This window comes from Zootoca vivipara, chromosome 6 (assembly GCF_965207765.1).
Source record: "Zootoca vivipara chromosome 6, rZooViv2.hap1.1, whole genome shotgun sequence".
NCBI classification, from domain to species: Eukaryota; Metazoa; Chordata; class Lepidosauria; order Squamata; family Lacertidae; genus Zootoca; species Zootoca vivipara.
In genome coordinates, this window is record NC_142589.1 from 17,336,128 (window position 1) to 17,356,514 (window position 20,387).

Here is a 20,387-nt window from a genome sequence, read left to right on the forward strand (position 1 = left end):
GGCCACATGACTTGGAAGCTGTATGCCGGCTCCCTCGGCCAATAACGTGAGATGAGCACCGCAACCCCAGAGTCGGTCACCACTGGACCTAATGATCAGGGGTCCCTTTACCTTTTCCTTTATTAAGTGCAATGGATCCATTGTGAAATTTAAATGCTGCCCTTAAAAGAAAAGGAAACTATTATGGCAAATTTTAAACACCCTGTTTCTGAAGCCATTGTATGACAGGCTACTTCAGAGTAAGTACAGCATAAAGCAGGTGGAGGAGAGCATTTGCAATGTTTTGTCATATTTAGGTTGGGGTTGGGAAAGTGATCAGGCCATGTGAGAATAGGGGTTCACCAGCATGCACCAATTTTCATTTATAAAATCGTGGAGGGTGCACTATTTACCCCAAAGAAATTGTTCACATACTTTATTTAATGAATGAGCTCATTTTTCATGCCTCTGCCAGAAACAATAAAAGTTAGAAATATCCTCATAATTAAAATAAAGTGTTGCACAGATTTATGGTGAGAAATGTGAAATGTCAGCCTACTGACTTCACAAATAAACCTCACATTCATCAGAACAGGTTGCATTCATTAGCAGGAGAGCAGTGTGGGTCCACAACAAGCCCTGGGGGTTTTGTGCTGACCAGGAAGAGGGGGTGGGGTGGGGTTAGAAAGTGGAGAAGGTAAAATGCCAGTTTGTTTGGCTTGGAGTAACATGGCGAAAAGCAAAGTTTGTTAGGTACTCTTGTCAATGCTAGTCTGTGGATTATATAACTTAATTCTATGATGCCCTCACATATAAGAAGAGCCTGTTGGATCAGGCCAATGGAGCATTTCGCCCAACATCCTATTCTCATGGTGGCCAAACAGATGCCTATGGGAAGTCTGCAAGTATGACCTGAGCACAAGAGTACTCTTCCTTTCTATGGTTCCCAGCAACTGGTATTCAGAAGCATACTGCCTCTGATTCTCACTGTTTACATAGGATCATTGTTTTGGGTTTTGTTGACATCCATCTGTCTCGGGAGACAATGGAGGAGTGCACCTTTGGGGGTGAAGTCAAAAAGTTTACAGTGCCTGGAAGTTTACAGTGCCTGTTATGAGAGAGGCATGATTTGTTGCAGTTGGGGCAGATGAAGGCTTCTTGTTGTGCTGCTACATATGCACCATGGCTTTTCTTCTCTTCACACTCCTCCAAGCACTACGGTTGTCTGAAAGTGATTTCCACATGGCGGGGTTGATGTTGCCAGCCTTCATGTCTTGTTTGGAGACATCTTTGTAATGCAGAGTTGGACTACCAATGGGCCTGGTGCCTTGAAGCCAGCTCCCTGTAGACCACGTCCTTCAGGGATCCTGTCATCTTCCATTCGGTGGACATGACCAAGCCAGTGTAGTTATTGCTGAGACAGGAGTGTGAACCTGCTGGGAATGTGGGTTTGGGAGGGCACAACTTTGTTTGAGACTGTCCTTCCATGTGATGCTCAAAATCTTCTTGATACAGTGGATGTGGAAGGTGTTGAGGCATTGCTCCTGGCAGTTGTAAGTTGCACTTGAAAAAAACTACAGTAAAATTTAGGATTGACCCTGGAGCAGAAGTAAAGTATATCCCTGAGAGAGAATCGAAGAGAAAATCCAGGAGACAAACTAATGTGTGTTATATCAACAAAACAAGAAGGATATGAGAGCCTCTCAAGGAAATAGGAATACTGAGTATAAAAGGCAGGTACAGGGAATGATGCTAGCTTTCAGATCTCTATGGTCAACATACTGATTATGTTAATATTGGGGCCAAAGGTCGTAGCTATGGTCACTAAACGTAATAAAAATCTTAATGACAGTGAATCAACCAACTAAGCACATCACTGAACAAATGGGAATTTCCTGACATGGTTGAAGGCATCTGATGCTGCCAACACCAAGCCAGTTGTGAATATAGTGTCAGTTGTATATGTGCCATGACAATTATAGCTGATGATTAAACCAAAGGTAAAGAAGAAAGTTTATTACACGGAGCAGCTGTGCATGAATTAAAAGATGGAATGAAGCCTCAAAATAAGTTAGGTTACAGGAAACTGTTTTATACTGCACCAGACCACCGGTTCATCTGGCGCAGTATTGTTAACACTGAGTGGCAGCAGCTCCCCGGGGGGTTATACAAAGGTCTTCTCCAGCTTTACTTGGAGATGTCAAAGATTGAATCTGGGATCTTCTACCACTGAGCTACAGAACTTCCAGACTCAGTGGGTGCACTATAAAAATAAATCTGCTGGCGTTATATTGATGAACATGAATTCCCAAGACCTGAAGAGAGCAAGCATGCAAAAAACATTACAGTCTGCCCACATTCAATGACATCATTCACAAGTGTATTTAGTGCTGTGAATGCCCAGTCTAGCAGATCAAACTGGATGAAAGCAGATGAAAACTCCCTCTTTAACATGTCATATGGAAAATTGAGATTTAGTAGACTGCCTTTTGACATATCATCTGCATTGGAGTTCTTTCAAATAAGTTCATGGAATCTTACGGAGCACTGAAGAGATCATTGACAATATTCTAGTACTTGGAATTTCCAGAGAGCAGCAGAACAAAAACCTAATTGATGAGCAATAGGGAGAACATCCTGAAGCTGAACACCAACAATACTGTACAAATGCTGATTGGACAAAGTGAGCAAGTTTGGACATAACCTAGAAAGAGGAGGAATTAGAACCAGAAGGCCAAACATAAGCATAGAAGCAATAAAACAAAAGGTATCAACCTCCAAGAAGGAGCTAGAAATTATCCAGTGGTGGCTGGTGCCCTTTGGGACTGGTAGGGCAGAAAGCGCAGAGACAACTGGTAGGTGCAGCCAGAGCCAATGACAGGCAGAGCCCCCCTAATAAATAAGATAGCAGGCAGGCATGGGCTGGATGAGGGCAGAGTGAGGCTGGTGGGGCAATGACCTACTTTGTAATGGACCAGCTTCCACTGAAATCTGAGGGATGGTGAGCTACTTGACAAAATTCAAAGCAACATAATTGATATGATAATAAAGTCATTAAGGACACAGAAAGACATCAGGATACCAACGTGAAAAAGAGCTAGCAAATAAAATAAAAATGAAGGATGCCATCAGCCTAAAAACTATGCCAAAATACTACAAATAGGGGAGGCAACAAAACATTGCAGGGTGGAGCACTCCTGTTCAGCGCTCCAGGCAGCCATGTCTGTCTTCCAGAAAACTCCATTTAATTTTTCCTCTGCTGATACTCAGAATTCTATGTGCTCTGAGCATATTCAGTCCTAATAGGTCTGTTTTAGGTTTCCCCCCACTTTTAAGTTCCACCCCTTTAAATATATGTGAAGATCTACAGCTGTGACATGATTAGGGTTGCCATCTTTCAAAAAGTGAAAATCCGGACACAAAAGCTGTTCAGCTTTTAGCTAGTCACTATGTCGTCCCTCCACCCTCCTGTATTTGAAGATCATTCATGCATTTTGAAAACATAGATTGAAAAGGTGCATGCGGAGTCATAACAATAGATTCTACCACCCTCATTCATCTTGATCTGGACCATAAATTTTGTGTCATGGTCCGGAATTCTAGTTAGGACTCTCCACCACCCCAACTGGCTAGAGATCCTAGGAGAGGGCAAACACTGTCCTGCTTTCAAACACAAGGCTGTCCTTGCTTGATTTCTAAGTTGGTATATAGTGCAGTGGTTAAGTAGATGAGCTGGGAACTCAAATCTTGCCAGATCAGATAAAGAGCCTGCAAACCAACAAAGCACCTGTTCAGAAGCCTCTAGGTGGCTGTAGCAGCTACTTTCAGAAACTGAATGTTGCAAGCACTCTTTGCAAATACTCCTTTCAACAGCATTGCACACCACCACCACCTGTTTCATTCACTCTCCATTGAGCAGCACCTGGCTTCTAAATGGCAGAGAATAAGTAGATCCTCATGGTGTCAAAGGCCAGGACAAAGAGGTGTGCCTTAAGTATAGGACACATAGCTGCCAAGTTTTCCCTTTTCTCGCGAGGAAGCCTATTCAGCATAAGGGAAAATCCCTTAAAAAAAGGGATAACTTGGCAGCTATGATAGGACAAAAGCTGTATAATGAAAATGCCACACACTTTTGTGAGAAAGAATTTCCACAACTTAGGAGGTGACACAGTGAATGCCCTTTCTCGGACCACTGCTACCACCCCAAACTTCTGAAGGTGGTGAAACTGCCACAAGGACCCTCTCTGTTAATCTTAAAACCCAAGAGGGCCTGTACAGAAGAAGTCAGTCTTTCAGGCATCATTTATTGCTGCTTTTAGAACAGGGGTGGCTAACTCATGACCTTCCCATTGGCCATGCTGACTGGGGTTGCTGAGAGTTGGAGTCTTAACAACATCAGGGGGGGGCATCACTGGTACAATAGGAAAAGCCAGGTGCTACAGAGGGCGGGCAAGCGAGTAATATTGTGCAGAAGTGCTGAAAAAGGATATACTCTGTGAGTGACTAGCCACAATTTCTTACAGCTCCTATTAGAGCAGCATTCCAGAGAAACCACCTCTGACATTTTAGTTGGCAATATTTTATACATGTCTGCTCAGCAGTAAGCCCCACTGAATTCAAAGACTTACTCCTAGATAAGTGGAAATAGGATTGCACACCTACATGGAAGGAAGCAGCTTTGAGCATACTGGGACCTACATCTGAATAAAGCATAGGATTAGACTCTTAACACTTCTCTTTCAAAGAAGTCACATAAATATGATTCCATGGGTTAAAATGTTCCTCAGTGACTGAGAATAACTATTAAGGGGAAATCTGCTAGAGTTTTAGCCAAGCAACATGCCACTATATCCCCATGGTTAGTCTGCTTACTTTCTCTCTGATTTCTCCTAAATTCTTCCCTCTCCAAAATGTTTTGCAGAATAATCACCAGAAGTAGCCCAATCATCTTGTCAATCATTCACCCTCAACAACTGATAGTAGCAGAGGGTCTGATGTTGGGAGCATATTTCCTCTCTCCCTCCACTTGCAGGCACACACACATTTTCTGTGCAAGACACAGCCTATACATATATATGTACATGTCTGTTCCCCCTGTTGGGGACATGGAAGCGGCAAAGGGTGGCAAACTCTCCAGGATAGTGTGTGCAGTTTCCCCTCCAAATGAACCAGATGTGGGATGGGAAATGAGAAAGACAGAAACAAACTGCTGGCTTGTAAAATAGGGAAAGAGTAAACATTTTGTGGGTGTGTGCATGTGTTTTGTTTGTTTTTGTTGTTCTGGGCCTTTTGGAAACTGTGGATGGACTGAAGCTGGCAGGCAGAGATCAAGCAGCCACCCACCAGCCACAGGGTTCAACAGTTGAGAAGTTTACTAGAGCATTTGTGTTCCAGAAGCGATTGGCCTTTAAGTAAAAAACGAGGGTGGGGGGGCAGGAATAACTACACTATGGTGCTAGGGCCCTTCTTCTAATATTTTTCTCCCCTCCCATTCCCCCTTCCACACTGTTGAGCCCAAGGGGGGGGGGGATGAATTAACAAAAGGAAAGGAAGGGGAGGCAGTAAGGATTCGGATTCTTGACAATTCATTTCCTGTTGTTCAGTTTCCTAAAAAGAAATGCATTGCTTTCTTCTCAGTAGAGGTTGGCACATCCAGCCATTAAGTAAAATGCCATGGATTGTGTGGGTGTGATGTTGTATCCACTAGAGGCTAGTCTCTTTTCCCCATTAGGGCAAATGGGGCACTACCCCCCCCCCTTCAGTCTGCCCTCAGCCAGCTCCCATTTGCCTGCCTTCCAACTTGCAACCAGCCAGGAGGGGAGCCCTTGCTGTCAGCTTCCACCTCTGTAGTCACTGTGTTGCCTTTGTATAACCCAGCAAGGAGGATGGGGGACAGGCCTAGAATTAGTTGGCCCTGCCCATCATCGGCTTTGACTCTGTCTACTGTCGGGCACCCTGCCTTCTGCCCTACAAGTCCCAGTGGGTGTCACAGCCACACATGTTTGAATCCCACATGTATGTACCTCAAGGGGTAATTTAAAGAAACATATACATGGCCTATTTATTACTGGAAACCACTGTTCTGAAAGTATGGAATCTGTGTCACATGGACCCTTGGAGAGAACAGGAGTCAGAGCATGAGGTGTTTGATGAAGTTACTGTGCGATCCAAGTGTCCTATGAAGTAGGCCTGTCTATGTTAAAATGTGTAAATAGATAGCCAATAGATTGTCAGTGGTGGTAGTGCAGGGGCCCCAATCTACATAAAGTGTACCAGGCCCATGGAATCCTGTTAGCATCCTTGACCACATGCAGAAGGTTCAGTCACTGGCATAATCATATAAAGCTAGTGGAAGGCTCCTGTTTGAAACCCTAGAACATGGGTTGGCAAACTAAGGCCCGCGGGCTGGATCAGGCCTAATTGCCTTCTGGATCCGGCTCGCGGACGGTCTGGGAATCACCGCGTGGATCGCCAGCGCGCACGTTCTTTCCCTCTCCCTCACACGGCAGTGGCGGCGCCTGCTCCCTCCCTCCTCCTGGATTTCCCTGCCCTGCCTAGAGGAGGAAAGGGGCTGGGCTTTGTTGGTGCCAGCAGCAGCAGTGCTCGAGCGGCTGCCATTTAAAGCAGCTCCTCTCTGGAGCCCTTTCGTGCGTCGCTCATCATCCCTCTGCCGCCATCAGCCCCTGCCACTCACAAGACACAGGTAAGTAGCCACCGGGGCTCGTGGTGCTCTTATATAATCCCCCCCCCCAAAAATAGTCCGGCCCCCCACAAGGTCTGAGGGACAGTGGACCGGCCCCCTGCCGAAAAAGTTTGCTGACTGCTGCCCTAAAACATCAGTTTAGACCAGGCATCCCCAAACTGCGGCCCTCCAGATGTTTTGGCATACAACTCCCATGATCCCTAGCTAAGAGGACCAGTGGTCAGGGGTGATGGGAATTGTAGTCCAAAACATCTGGAGGGCAGAAGTTAGGGGATGCCTGGTTTAGACCATGCAGAGCAAGGTGGACCAATGATATCTGACTCATAGGGTTGAAGCAGTAAAACGGAAAAAAATGTTTTGGGATCAATTTTCAGCCTCTGTAGTGGAATTACTGGAATTGCAATTCTTTGGATTGTTCTTTGGCTGTGTCAGATGTTCAAAAGCAAGTTTAAATGAAGTTACAGAAGCTAGTTTTGAACTGTGGATCAGTTCCTATCTGGCGAAGTAGAGGTCTGTACAGTATAGGCTCTCACAGGCTCATCCAATGAAGTGTCTCCAGGGGCAAGTTTGGAAGTATTTTGCCATATTGAAACTGGTGTTTCAAGGTCCCTTGATTTTGAAGGCTAGTGAAAAAGACAGAGTGTGAGAGTGTGGAGACTTTATCCTGGATGTGAACTGAACAAAGGTACAAATTCAACTAGATACATTTAAAAATATTTGCTTTTTAATTGTTTCTGCCGTAAAATAAGTTTTGAAGTAATTTAATTGTGTTTCTCAGAACAAAGTGGAAGAAATACGGTATGTTAAATGCTGGTGTATTTGAAAGTTACATTGTGGAGAATACAAACTCACAATCTGAGACCCACACCAGGAGGGGGCAATCTTTCCTATCACTGTCATGCACACCAATTTGAGAATAAATGAATGTCTGGAGCAGTATATACCGGTAGAATATTGGGAAGGGGCTTTACTGTATTATCTTAGAAAGATGTTTAGTTTACTAACCTAACCTTCCCTGAAATTTTGCCTCTAAATGTTGTACCTAACTTTTTTTTCCAACTGCAGGATTGTTTTACACCTTTTGAAACCCTACAGCACATAGTGTTTACATGTCCTTTATATTGTGCTGTCCGGCAGAACTTATTGCTCCCATTAATTCAAAAATTTCCTGGGTACCTGGCAGATTCGCATTTTGCTTTTTTATTGCAAGACACAAATCCGTTTGTAACTTTACAAATGGCAAAATTTCTAACTTCCGTGCTGTCATACAAGAGATGTAATGGTTTGTTATATGTAATTTGAAATTCTTTTATTATAATTTTATCTAATTCTGCATATATTTTAACTTATTTTATTGTAACTAAATCGTGCATGCCCTTGTTCTTGTTATGTCTATGAGCTTAAAGCTGAAATAAAGTGATTGATTGATTTACACCTTTCTTTTTTAGAATAGTTTTTATTCATTTTTAAAGCGTTGTATTAAAACCAAATAATACTTTATATGATGATCCAATTGTTTATAGTTACCTGCCAAAAACTTGCACAAGCAGCTTACTTCAGAAAATCCAAAGGATGGTATCCAGCTAAGTCCTACTCAGAGTGGACCCTTTCAAATTAATGGACCTGTGAGTCATGTTACTGCTAATGCCTTTGCTTTGAATAGGACTAATGTTGGATAAAACCCAACAGATTTAACAGAACTAAGTGAGATGGAAAAGGAGAAGGTCCATACACACACTTTGCTTTTCCATTTTTTTTAGTAAAGGCCAGATACAACTGAATTAATCTGAACCTTGAAAAGTACATAAAACTAAAAGAGGAAGTAGGGAGGAGTGTTGCTCTTTCAACTTCCCCCTTCAGCTCTATTAACTTATTAAAAGATAGCAACCCTACTACCTTATGATCAAGGGGGCAGTGAGTGTTGGGGCTCAGAGGCTTTGTGGACACTAGCAAAGACCTCAAGGGTATTATTGTGCCCACAGGCATCACGCTGATGACCCCTGGAGTTCTTTCCACAGATACATGATTACACATATATGCGCTTAATTACAGTGGACATACAGTTGTTGCTTTCTTTGCAGGGGAAAAATATGTGTGGAAGGGCACTCACACGGTGTTATGCAGATTCAGCTTTTATTTTCTCACGTTTGTGCCTCCTGGAACCCTGGTTAGACTGTCAGACTAGGTAGGACCTGGGAGAGCAGGGTTCAAATCACCCCGCTATATCATGAAGCTCCCTGGGCATAGCTGTCAACCCTCCCTTTTTTGCGGGAAACTCCCTTATTCCAAGCCACAGCTGTCAGCCTTCCCTTTTTTTGCTGGAAATTCCCTTAGTCCAGTGCCGTTTCCCGCTGCTATCCTGGATTGTTAGATATACCGTAGACTGTCCCTGGGACAGGTGAGGCTGCTGCTGATCCCTTATTTTCAAATCCAAAAGTTGACAGCTATGTCACTGGGTGACCTTGGGCCGGTTACTACCTCTCCACTTAACGTGCCTCATAGAGTTGTGGGGATTAAATGAGGAAGATGTATGCCACCTTCAGCTCCTTAGAGAAAAATGTGGGGTATAAAACAGTAAATTAATAAGTGGCACCCAGGAGCACTGACCAGACCCTGACCCACTTAACTGCAGTCAGTGGTCTTTCATCAGACCCATAGCCTGGGGCTGCTTCTTCTGTTAAGTGCTTTCTCATTCTCTTGTATGAAACTTTGTCCACCGGCTCCAACCCCCCCCCCACCTTAAAACCCTTCCACCCCTCCCCCACAAAAACAACAACTAGGGAGAGAAGTTTGAAGCAAGCGCAAATTCATTCACAGAGCTGCCCTACCGCACGTCTCTTTCTCGCAGCCTCGAGGTCTATGAACCCAACACTTTACCCTCCCCATCGCAGCTCTGGGCTGCCTGCCCCCCGCCCGCGCCTTCTTCTGTTTCCCGGTGTGTGTGTTTGTGCGCGCACGCGCAGGCGTGTTATGTCTCGCTTGCCTTTTTGCAGAGCGGCTCGGAGGAGGAGGAGGAGGAGGTGGTGGTGGTGGAGGAGGATGAGAACAGAGCCGGAGGGAGGCGGCGCCTGTTCCTGGAAGAGCTCAGCCTGGGGAGTTGGTCACATTCTTGGCTGGGATTCAAGAGCTGAGGCAGACACCAACAAACAGTGAGGTTGGGGGGGGGCGCGGAGGGGGAGGAGTGCACAGCCAGCCAGCCAGCCTTGCCTGCCTGCCTGCCTGCCTGCCTGCATTAGCTCAGCTCTGAAACACCCTCAGTCTGGGCTGGAGCGTGGAGTTGGGAGGATGTGAGCTGCTGCGGCTCCCACATTAAAAAGGAGAAGAGGCGGAAAGCAAAGCCAGCCAGAGAGAAAAAGAAAGAACGAAGCAACTCTTTAAAAGAAAGGAAATCTTCCCTTCCCACCCCCACCCGCAGTTTCAAGGGACCACGAGTAGCAGAGAGAACAAGAGGGGGCGAAGAAGGAAGGAGACGCCTCGCTACAGTAGCAGCCGCCGCGGAATTTTGGAAGGGGGGTTTAATTTTTTATTTTTTTATTTTTTTATTTTGCTTTGCCTCACACTACATTATCCCGCTTCCGGAGATCGACCTTCTATATAAAAATACACACGCACATTATTATTTTCCTTTTAAGAAACATTTTTTTTGGTGGACATGGACAGAAAGGAGCTGACTTCCCCGACGCCAGACGCCTACGCCGCTGCTATTTGGACATCTTTCAAGACCCTCTGGTGCTATTGACTCTCTTCAGCCCCCTTTCCACGTTGTTGCTACAGATTTATTAGCAATTTTTTTTGAGGGGGGAGGGAGGGAGGTTGATCGGTCGGTTGTGTGTGAGCCTCGTGTGTGTTTGTGTGAACTGAACTGAAGACTGCTGGCTTGAATGGAGGTGGGAGGGCAAGCTACTCTTTGAGAAGGCAGTGCGCTTTTTCTTTTTATAACTTTTTTCTCTCCCCCTCCCCGAAGATATAAATATTTCCCCTGGATTGGCTCTTTTGCTCCAGTGCATTTAGAACAACAACAAAGAACCCCAAACTTATCGAGGGGGTGTTTGGAAAAGCGGACCAAAAGTAACCCACCGGGAGGAAACGTATTTTTCTTTTTTTGCGGAATAATATGAGATTCTTGAGTGGCTTCCCTCTCTCCTCCGTCTTCAATGGACAACAACAAATTTAAGAAGAGCGGCGTTTCTCGCCTTTAAAGGAAAAGAAAAATAGAAGCCTGGAAAAGATTTTAAGCGAGGTTCGGTTTAGTTTTTTGCATTGCCTTTGGTGAAAAACCTAGAAAGGAGGAGTTATTTTCTTATTGTTGTTATTATTTTTTAAAAAAGGAATAAAAAGGCGGGAGACCACCACAAAATAACCTAAAATGGAGACTGTAAGGAGCAGCTTCCAGCCTCATCCCGGCCTGCAGAAGACCTTGGAACAGTTTCATCTGAGCTCCATGAACTCGCTGGGTGGTCCAGCCGCCTTCTCTGCGCGCTGGGCGCAGGAGCTGCTGTACAAGCGGGAGAACGGCAAGGAGTCCTCGTCCTCGACGTCCTCCTCGGCGGAGCCTGTGCTCCACTTGCCGCCGATCCAGCCGCCGGCGGTGATGCCGGGACCCTTCTTCATGCCCTCAGACCGTTCGACCGAACGCTGCGAGACCGTCCTGGAGGGCGAGACCATCTCGTGCTTCGTGGTGGGCGGCGAGAAGCGCCTCTGCCTGCCGCAGATCCTCAACTCCGTCCTGCGCGACTTCTCGCTGCAGCAGATCAACGCAGTGTGCGACGAGCTCCACATCTACTGCTCCCGCTGCACGGCGGACCAGCTGGAGATCCTCAAAGTCATGGGCATCCTGCCCTTCTCGGCGCCCTCCTGCGGGCTCATCACCAAGACGGACGCCGAGAGGCTTTGCAACGCCTTGCTCTACGGAGGCGCCTACCCGCCGGGGCGCTGCAAGAAGGAGTTCTCCGGGAGCCACCACGGGGCCGCGCTCGAGCTGGAACTGACCGAGCGGAGCTTCAAGGTATACCACGAGTGCTTCGGGAAATGCAAGGGGCTCCTGGTGCCAGAGCTGTATAGCAGCCCTGGCGCGGCATGCATCCAGTGCCTCGATTGCCGGCTCATGTACCCGCCGCACAAGTTTGTCATCCACTCGCACAAGTCCCTGGAGAACCGGACTTGCCACTGGGGCTTCGACTCGGCCAACTGGCGAGCCTACATCCTCCTCAGCCAGGATTACTCCGGCAAAGAAGAGAAAGCCAGACTGGGCCAGTGCTTGGACGAGATGAAGGAGAAGTTCGACTACAGCAACCGATACAAGAGGAAAGCACCCAGGGTGAGTCCTCTTGGATTTGGTTTTGAGGGATTGGCGCTTAAATTTGGGGCTGGGGTCGCTAAAGAGTTGGGTTTCTTAAAAACTCTGCGGAGATTGCTTAAAAAGAAAGAAAAAAAGGTGTGTGAACTTCGGTGGCAAGGGTAAGGGTTGCAACTGTACAAAGACTGCAGCTAGATACTTGGTGCATCTCTAGCATGTATTATGCATATCCAGTGAGACCTACTTCTGAATAAAAATGCAGATAGAATTGGCTGCATATTTTACACAGTCCTATAGGTAGCCACTTAAGTGGCTATTGCCTGAACCATGTAGTAGGATCCTGGAAGGAATCATATGTAATCTCTTATTGGACTCCCACCAGCCTGTGGTTCAGGTGATAACTGTTTTAAATAGACCTTGTTCTCTCAGGTATTGGGAGCTACCGGTATGTAGCGAGAAGGCACTGCATGCTCACTGGGAAATAAGCCTCATTGTGTTCAATTGGGCTACTTCCTAGGTAAATGTGCATCTAGCTGTAAGAGTCCCGCACAACTCTTTCTGAAAGGAGTGATGTGTGTGTGAGAGCAGCTGGAAAAACCTGCATGCACCCCAAGGATGCTTATACCATGCATGCAAACTTAGGTGAAGCATGGCCCTAGGTGTGCAGACTCAGAAGTGAGTCCCATTGAATTCAGTGGGACTTAGTAATCAGAAAAGGATGCTTAGGATTGTACTTCTAGAGAATAAAGAATTGTCAGACTTATTTAGGAATAGAAATAGGGTTGTGCTGATAGGTTCTTAAGGTAACTCACATTGGGCTGTTTTGTCCTTTTTTCTTTTGCAACAGTCTCAAGGGAGCTGGCCTTTTCTTTTGAAATATACCCTTCAGTCTTTCTTATTTTGGGGTATATTTACTGCTGTGGACTAGCAGGGCTCTCTAATGGACTTTAACTGCAGCAGTAAAGTTGGATTTGTTTAAAAAATCCTTTTAGCCAATCTGTCTTTTTCGGAGGGGGAGAAGAGAGTCCACAAATTTACCATTATCCTGTTCACCTTTCTTGTTGCAAACTTAAGTCCTGTACATTTTATGCATCTGGTTAAACAGGACACAAAAGGTGGCTTACCATATTCTGCCCTTGGGTTTTGCATCTTAACAAACTCAAATAGGTATAGGTAGTGCTATAAATAGGGCAAGGAAAGATGACTGAATGAATCAATTGGTAATCTACAGGCAGAAATCACTGGCTTCTATCCTAAGGTTTAATCTCAAAACTTGACAAATGTAGTGAGGGAAACAGCTGAAAAGCTTCTAAATGTATTGCATTGGTAGGATAAACAAACACACAACCGGATAGATTCCAGACAGTGGAGGCTGGTCCATCAGGGCAAATGAGGCACCTCCCCACCAACCTCAGTCTGTCCTCAGCCAGCCCCCACCTGCATGCTTTCTAATTTACAACTAGCCCAGGGGGTGGCACTGCCTGTCAGATTCCTCCTCCAGTCATTGTTACCCTTGCAGAACTCAGCAGCCAAGATGATGGGGACACAACTAAAATTAGTTGGCTCTCCCTGTCATTGGCTCTGACCGCATCTACTGTTTGGGCTCCATGACTTCCTCCCTTCCAGTCACAACGGGCACCAGCCACCACTGATCCCAGGATGTTCCAATCCAGGGTACTTGCAAATGCTGTTGATATATGTGTGCAGACTACATAGTGTATTTTTGGTGCTCTGTACAGTGTTGATCTAGTCCCCCCTCCACCCCTTTTCTCTCCTGATGCTAGTTTGTGTATGGGTTGTATTTACACTAAGGAAATGGATGTGTCCTGGGACAACTGCTGTAGCAAGCTTTAAAATATGACAGGCAATTGCGGAGTCTGCCCAGCCAGACAGCTAGAAAACGTATTAGCAGAAGGTGTTTTTTAATCTGCAGCAGTACTTCAATTTCCAGACTTCTTAAAGTTGGTGACTGGGTGAGAAAGTTGGGAGGGGAGACCTTGTGTTGGCATCAATCCTGGTCAATAGGGGTACTTATGCTATGGGGTAGCTTGAAAAAAAATGCCCAGGGTCAGACAAGACAGACTCATTTAATACTTATTAAGGGAATATTCAGTTAAGACTTCTTTCCCTTCCTGGTCCCCTTTAAACTCCCACACACCTATTTTGGGGAGAATGTGCAGGTACTCACACACATCTGGAGATAAAGGCATGTGCAGCTTCTCCTTTTGGGAAACAGGCTGAATGTGCATACAAACAACAACAACAACAACAACAACAACAACAACAACAGAAACCCACCAGGCTTTGGGATATCTTTCCATTCCTGTCTACTTGGCTATTTCCCCTTTCAAAGTGAAGGAAGTAGTCCTTGTTTTCTCCTTAGTTCCCCTCCTCCTCCACAGACTCTGCATAAGAGCTATTGTAGGTCTAAAGACCCACATTATTTCTCATATGTGCTGCTAATGGCTTTTCTGTCTTCAGCTAATTATATGCTAAAAGTAGCAGTTTGGGGCATATGAATGGAAAGTGGAGGTGCACTGAGAACACAGGAGCCCTTTTTTTTAAAAAAAAATTGCATCTTTTTGAAGGCTTGTGGGACAGCCAACATCTCTCTCCATTCTGGGCAGTAATTTCTGTGCCCAAACCCTTGAGTGATCTTGCAGAACTTTCTTTATAGTGTCATGTTAGTGTTAGATGTTTGCACTGTACATATTTAGCCACCACCCCCAATGTAATGGACTTCCATTTTTATGGGTTTCACTTTTGGATATATGAAAGAGAATAACGAATTGATTTATGAAAGAAATCAGAAACTAGAATAGAAATTCTCAGTAACTTCAGGTGTGTGTGTGTGTGTGTGTGTGTGTGTGTGTGTGTGTAATGTGTGTATCTGGCCCACCACTTTTTTTTAAAGGCATCCATCAAATTAGTCAAGGATTGGTGTGAAACTTGAGACCAAATTAAAACCTTGGTGCTGATCATAATACATTGCTTGAAATAGTGTTTTCCCCATCAGACTGAAATGGGCAGCCTTTGCTTTTCGTCAATTGTGAGGCAGCTGTGGTGGGAAGAAAGCCAGGATATGCATATATCTCTGCCTGTGCCCCAAAAATGGGATGGAGTTTAAATATTATTTTACCTCCCTTCCCATGGTGAGTTGTTTCAAGACTTTTAACTTTGGCTAGAAGAACTTGTGTTTTTGCTCTTGAGAAGACTTTGGTAGCAGGCAGGCTACCTGTCTGGCATCCCAACAAAAAGCTGCTTCTCTCCCATTCATTTTTCCATCAGACATAGCCAAAGGGATATTGCATGTTTTGTGCTGTAGCAGATAGCCATGCTGGGAAGCAAAACAATAACCACACACAGAGCTGCAGGGTTGGTAGACTGTGGCCAGAAGCAAATAACATTGAAATAAAATTGAGGTCGCCTAGGGAGGAAATGGTGGTGGAAACCTAACCAATCTTGTGTTTGGCTGTTTGCATTTAACTATGTTGAAGTTCTGTCTGCATCTCATCCTTAAGCTGTGTGTGTCTTTTGCTCACAGCTGTCTGCAAATTGTGGGCCTCTGTGGGTTTTTGCCTTGTGTGCCCTGCATAATAATGATGATGATCCTTCTTGGGAGTGTGTCCCAGCTGTTGGATGGGGACAATGTGGATTGTTTGAATACAAAGAGGTAGGGGTGATCCTACCCCGCCCCCCTGGGTTTGTGGGAGTTAGCTGGTAGTAGGATGGCTTTATGTGGCTCTCCTGCAGTAAGCTTTGTAGAATAGTTCCCCAAAGTGGACTGTGAGATAAAAAACACATCTGTGGAAGCTGCCTCACCAACCACATTCTGCCCTCAGCCAGCCTCCTCCTCATAATCTAAAGCAAGTTCAGTGGGTGCTAGCTTCCTCCTCCTCAGTATTACCCTTGCAGAATTCAGCAGGGAAGAGGATAGGGACAAAATCAGAATTAGTTAACCCTTCCTGTCATTACCCCTGACCCTACCTACTGTCTGGGCTCTCTGGATTTATTCCTACCAATCACAGTAGATACTAGCCATCACTGCTCTTATACTGAGTCAGACCACTGGTGCATTTAGCTCAGGACTGGTTGACACTGACTCTCCAGGGGTTCAGATGGGATCTTTTATCAGCTGTGCCTGGAAATGCCATGGACCAACGATAGGAAGCAGGTGCTTGACCACTGAGCCTAATGTCCCTGATGTCTCTTTGGTGAGTTGATGAAAGCTTTCTGTGGTGGGTCTGTGAGATGCATTTTTCTCCTGCTGCTGGAGTCTGCCTGCATAATGCAAAAGTGGATGTTAGGCTGTAATTTGAAATCCAGTGATATTTTCCCTCCATAAGCAGAGGCAATACATCTCTGACTCCTCAGATACTGAGAACATAGGAAGCTGGTTTGTACTGCATCAGACAACCCATCTAGCTCAGTATTGTCTACACTGACTGGCAGTGGCTCTTCAGGGTTTAGGCAAGAAGTCTTTCTCAGCCCCACATGGAGATGCTGGGGATTGAACTTGGACTTTTCTACATACCATTGAGCTATGGCCTTTCTCCAGTAACACGGGATGATTCTTTCCTTTGCAAGCTTCCCAGATGCATTTGCCTGCCTAAGAAAATACTGGAATTTAGTGCAATTGTCTGCTGCAAGACAATTCTTGTGCTCACATATTGGCATAATTCTGTGTTCAGTAACACTTGGGTCTATTCCACCCATGCAGCAACCCTAGGAGGGGGAAAGGGTGTGTGTGTTTCAGCTTCTTTTGGTACCTCCCACCTTGAGTTTGGTTTCTCCTAGTATGTTATTTGTTTGCATTCCTAGGGCTTAATCATTCCTTTGTGGAGTTCTTCAAATCCCCTAAGCCACATCACCTTCTGGACTTTGTTCTTTTACCTTCTCCCCCCCCCCCCAAACACGTTCATTGTTGAGCTTTCCCTCCTCCCTGTCCCACCCCCCAAGTCTCTTAGTCTTTCCTCATCTTCTAACTGGTTCCTGCATCCTGGTCAACTGTATATGTAAAAATGATTTTGTTCAAGAATGAGTTTCACCAGTCTCTTCCCCCTCCTGCCTATATTGTTCCAATTCACAGCCTGTCTGATACATGTCTGCTCTCCTGTATGCTATGTCACTGTGGTGATGAAACATGAAGTCCTAGGTTCAATCCCTGGAAACCTGTTTGTGCTATGGAATTGCAGTCTTTAATGTGCCCTCTAGAAATTGTTTGGCTGTAGCATCCCATCATCCCTTACCCCATGCCATGTAGGAATGATCATAGCTCAAGGGGAGAGCATCTGCTTTGCATGCCAAGGGTTCCAGGTTCAATCTCTGGTAGGGCTGGCAGAAATTCCCTGTCTGAAAACTTAAACTGAGTCGCTGCCAGTCAGTGCAGACAATCCTGAGCTGCACTGAGTGTGAGGCAGCTTTCTGTGTTCACATTTTGCACAATGCGCATGTTCAGTAAAACTCTATAAAATCAAGGTTTTTCCTTTCATGCATTATATTTTTCCTACATGGATGTTGGAGAGGAGGGGAAACAGGTAAAATGTAATGCCCAGAAGTCACACACCGGATTATTTTCTTGTGTACAGTCACTGGAAATCTCTTGCCAGTTATGACTTTCATCCTGAACACTTTTGTGAAGAAAAACCGTGTCTGAAGTAGCTGTCAGATTAAGGGAAGAAAAGAGGAAATAAGCAGACACACACCTTTCTAAGCAGCAGCATTCCCTCAGGCCTGGTGTTCCCTGAGGTGGGAGGAATGTTCTGGATTGTCATATACAAACAAGCACAGCAAAGGTTCCTGCTTCTGTTTCATAATAATAATAATAATCCCTCCCAAGCCAGTGAAAGGTGTAGCAGCAAGAGATCAAAGAGCGGAAACCTATTCGTGCTGAGGTAATGCAGCTTTTGGAGTGATCTTGTGAGGCCATTGAGGCTTTTTGCATTTTGTAGTGGTTGCAATCCAGCCAGCTGGGAATTTGTGGTGGCGGCAGCAGCAAAAAGAACTCCTTGTGCCCTCCAGGGAAAATGCCTCTCCACCCCTGCAACCTTGGAACTGCTGCATGCCTTAAAGAAGAGATGGTTACACACCTCCACACAACATGTGAGCCCCCCCCCATTTTCTTTGTCTTCTGCATACCAGGCCTTTTGTGTAGATGTTTGATTGTGCAGGTGTGAATGTGAAGGATCGTGCTCCTCCCTAGGCTTTTTAGGCCATTGTGGGACAGCAGCTGTGCTAGAGTTTGGCTTAGTGTGTCGTCTTCAATCCCAGGATTGTGTTTAGGGTCTCTCCTCCTTAACCATGACCATGTAACCATTGAATGTAGACTCAGGTGACACACTAAGCTAATTCTTGCTTTATTACCATCCTGCAATGACCCCCAAAAAACCCTGGGGAGGAGCAAAGCAGCTGTGCTCTCCTTGGGAGCCATTGTGTGTATGTGCCAAGCCATAGTTTGGCTGAGCATGCAGTGTGAAAGTGGACTCAGTTTGGGGCCACAGCTGGTCCTGGAGTGCATGCTCTATGCATGCCTGCTGGCATCTGGCTGGTGGCTTGTTGGCATGTATTGGCCGGAGGAGATAGGAAGCAGGAGTGACTGGGCAGCATGCAATATAAGCCAGCCTATTGCTTTTTTAAAAATTCCTGTTCAGTTCTGTGGTGAAGCCTTGGGACACCCACAAAGTTAGAAAGCATGTGTTGGTCATGGTTCCAATCTGGTATGATTCATGAACCTTCTCCACTCCTGCCACCAATTAATAACATTAATTTATTTTAGCAGAGTAGACGTAGAACATAAATCAATTTGCCTGTCAATTAGTAAAAGCGATCTCTTAATACATATGCTTGGCTGTATTTTTGTTTTGTTTTAATGTATGGGGGACCTTGCAACACTAAGTAAGACCTATGTAAAATATAATTGCTTATGTTCCTTTCTCCACATTTTTTTCATGGGGGGGGGAAAGGAAGGCATTTTAATATATATATTTTCAAACCTGAGGAGAAAACATTTCCATCTTTGTACAGGTAAGCTTTGCATTCCATTCTGCTGCCTCAGGCAACTTTTCACACAATGGTCTTCAGTTTGCAAGGAGCCTGGAAAATAAGAGGACCAACATTAATACACTGCTGATTTGGGATGGGGGTGGAGGAGACAGTGTTTTTACATGAAGTGGGATGGGGGGGGGGACCATGAAGGGCAACTTTTCTTTGCTTACTGGAGGCGTGCTGTGTCCCCCCACTCCCCAGGTTTTATGACAAATTTTTAAGTACGTACAGGGAAGGATAAAGAACCTAGTGTATTTATAAGAGGGGCATCTACTCTAAGTATAGTTTATAAAATGCTTTGACTGGGAAGATAGGATGCACATTCTACAAATAAAAAGTATTATTAGGTCAATATCTAAGTTGAAACAAAATAAAAAAAATCCTTCCAGCAGCACCTTAAGAAACCAACTAAGTTTGTCATTGGTATGAGCTTTCGACTACATCAGACCAACACGGCTCCCTACCTGTAACAATATCTAGGTTGTTAGTGGAAGGACAGTAGCGCACATGCTTTTCTTGCAAAATATCCCAGGCTCAAATGCTGGCATTTCCATGTAGTACAGGGGAGCCCTGAGCCTGAAACCCTAGAGAGCTGTTGCCAGTCATTGTAGACAGTACAGTATGCCCCAAACTTCTGTGCAACTTACTTATGCAATTGCAATCTTGCGTGCTTTGGCAAAAAAACAAACAGAAAGAGGATGAAAGACTGGGGAAAAGGAGCTGTGTGAGATCTCAGAAGAGCTTCCAGAGCCCTCATATGACCTTCCTAGAGCCCAGAAAGCAATGGAGAGGGCTTTAAAACTGCAGGAAAACTTTGCATGGAAGGAGCATTTTAAGCCCTCCACCTTGCTTATTGGCCTATAGCAGGCATAGGCAAGCAACCTTGGCTCTCCAGATGTTTTGGAACTACAACTCCCATGATCCCTGACCACTGGCCCTGTTAGCTCGGGATCATAGGAGTTGTAGTTCCAAAACATCTGGAGGGCCAAGTTTGCCTCTGCCTGGTCTATAGGAAGGTCACATGAGGGCTCTGGAAGGCCATGAGAGGCTCCTGAGATCTTGCTCCCTCCGCATACCGGTCTGTGTTGAACAGGCAGGAATGGTTGCATGGAGGGAGCGGTTCCAGGGGTCTTCCTGACTTTACACAATTTTGCCTTTGCGTGCGGATCCCCAGAACATAACCTCTGCAGAGGTTTTGGACCTACTGCGCTAGATGGAACAATGGAACTGATTTAGAATGCCTGCTGAAAACTTTTTTAAAAAAATTCAAGCAAACCTAGACACATAATTTACTTATGTTTGTTTTAGTGTTTTTTTATCTGTGTTTTATTAATGCTTTGTGTATTTTAAGAAGTTTTGTGGATG

The 20,387-nt window shown here is 45.3% G+C and overlaps 1 protein-coding gene across 4 annotated transcripts in view; it reads left to right on the forward strand.

Moving 5' to 3' along the window:
• Positions 1-9,938: 9,938 nt before the first annotated feature.
• The window catches only part of SKI (SKI proto-oncogene), a 152,491-nt gene continuing 142,042 nt past the window's right edge, over positions 9,939-20,387 (forward strand). For all 4 annotated transcript variants that reach the window (XM_035118438.3, XM_035118440.3, XM_035118439.3 and 1 more), the window contains exon 1: positions 9,939-11,999. In XM_035118438.3, coding sequence (XP_034974329.3) covers positions 11,049-11,999 — 951 coding nt within the window. In that variant the 5' untranslated portion in view covers positions 9,939-11,048. The remainder of the gene's footprint in view (positions 12,000-20,387) is intronic.